At 54.7% G+C, this 1,694-nt stretch overlaps 1 protein-coding gene across 1 annotated transcript in view; it reads right to left on the reverse strand.

Annotated features, from left to right (window-relative positions):
- The window catches only part of MONBRDRAFT_13160 (uncharacterized protein), a gene marked incomplete at both ends in the record, with an annotated part of 6,590 nt that extends 5,572 nt beyond the window's left edge, over window positions 1–1,018 (reverse strand). The window contains 3 exons of the mRNA XM_001751059.1: window positions 181–323; window positions 456–652; window positions 995–1,018. Of these exons, the coding sequence (XP_001751111.1) occupies window positions 181–323; window positions 456–652; window positions 995–1,018 (364 nt within the window). The remainder of the gene's footprint in view (window positions 1–180; window positions 324–455; window positions 653–994) is intronic.
- Window positions 1,019–1,694: the final 676 nt, after the last annotated feature.

Raw genomic sequence — 1,694 nt, forward strand, 5'->3', positions numbered from 1 at the left:
CACAGTGAGAAAGACGCCGCACAATACAACCATCAGGATAGGTGGATGGTCAAAAACGAGCGTCGAGGTAGGACAGAGCACGAGCTGCAGCCAGCCAGTGTAGCCCGCAAGCCAGATCACGCAGGATGGGACTGGAATAACTCTGAGAAGAGGGTGCATCGTACCAGAGTTTGCGAAAACCTGGGTTCCATGCGACGTCGCGGATGGTGGCAGCGACCGCAATGGTTTGAAAGGGCTTGATCGGCTCGGTTTGATGAAAGCAGGCTGCTACATCATACAAGAGGCATTCTTTGCCAACAGCCACGGCCAAAGTCTCGCCATCACTGTGCAAGAGCGACAACGTAGATGAGGGATGGACTGTGCCTGCCTTGAACGCCCAACTCTTGGGAGAATGCGAGGCACACGGGGCGAGCATGACCCAAAGGCATAGGGGCAACATCGGGGAGCACACCTACCTGCTAAAAGCTACGTGTTGGGGCTGTTCACTGGTCTGCACGGTCACCTGGGAGGCGGGTACGACAAGCTCCTTGTGTGCGGGTCGGCATTCGGTGAGGGCAGCGCCCAGCTGGCACAGGCCAACGCCGCCACTCTGGGCATAGGCAAGCAGGCCATAGGTGTTGTTGACTGCGAGCTTGTTGCCTGGGATGTCCAGCTACGGACGCGGGTGAGCGGGGGAGGAGTAGCATCAAAGCAAGAATCAGAACGGGGGATGATGGCGTTTCGAGTAGTCGGACATGTGTTTGCGGCCCGAAAGCACGAGGCGCCAGAGGTGGCTGGCTGATGGATGTGGCCTTGCATCGGTGTGTCATTGCATCGTTGCATCGTAAAAATGGAAGCTGCTAACCTGAAGCGGGTTGGGCGAGCCCGTGACGGCGCCATGACCTTCAAAGCGCCACACCTGCCGCGTGCATCGAGAGAAGGGTAATTCAGTGAGGGCACGGCACGGTGCAGTCGCAAAGGCAAGCCATGCGTCAGTGGAACCGCATCAATTCACCTTGCTAACAGCAATGCGCGCCATGGCTTCCTGATCTTCTGGCGTGTTCAGGTCTTCTCTTGTCCCCTTCGATCAGCTGTGCGACACCGTGAGGGGTGAGGTGTTCAATCGTATAGTCAGCTCGATGGCGGACTGGAAACTGGCTTGTTTGGATCTCTCATGCCAAGCTAGTTGTTAGAGAAACACTTTGATCTTACAAGCACACAGTGTACTCACGATATGTCCCTTTGGGTTTTATGGTGGTTGAGACGTATGGCTGGCTGTCCGGGTGATTGGGCCTCAAGCTTCCGTTTCGTGATGGCTCACCCAATGCCCATAGTGCAGGGATATCCACACAGGCCCGTGAGCTAGCGATTGAGAGCCATCACATTCAAGCCGCATCATCAACAGCAGCAGCATCACCAGCAGAAGAAGATGAAGAAGAGGAGCATGAGAGAGTGAGTGAGTGCGAGTATGAATGAATTCGCTTTCGTTTTCTTGTGTGTGTGTGTGTGTGTGTGTGTGTGTGTGTGTGTGTGTGTGTGTGTGTGTGTGTGTGTGTGTGTGTGTGTGTGTGTGTGTGTGTGTGTGTGTGTGTGTGTGTGTGTGTGTGTGTGTGTGTGTGTGTGTGTGTGTGTGTTTTCTCTCTCTCTCTCTCTCTCTCTCTCTCTCTCTCTCTCTCTCTCTCTCTCTCTCTCTCTCTCTCTCTCTCTCTCTCTCT

Source organism: Monosiga brevicollis, genomic scaffold (assembly GCF_000002865.3).
Source record: "Monosiga brevicollis MX1 MONBRscaffold_120 genomic scaffold, whole genome shotgun sequence".
Lineage (NCBI taxonomy): Eukaryota > Choanoflagellata > Craspedida > Salpingoecidae > Monosiga > Monosiga brevicollis.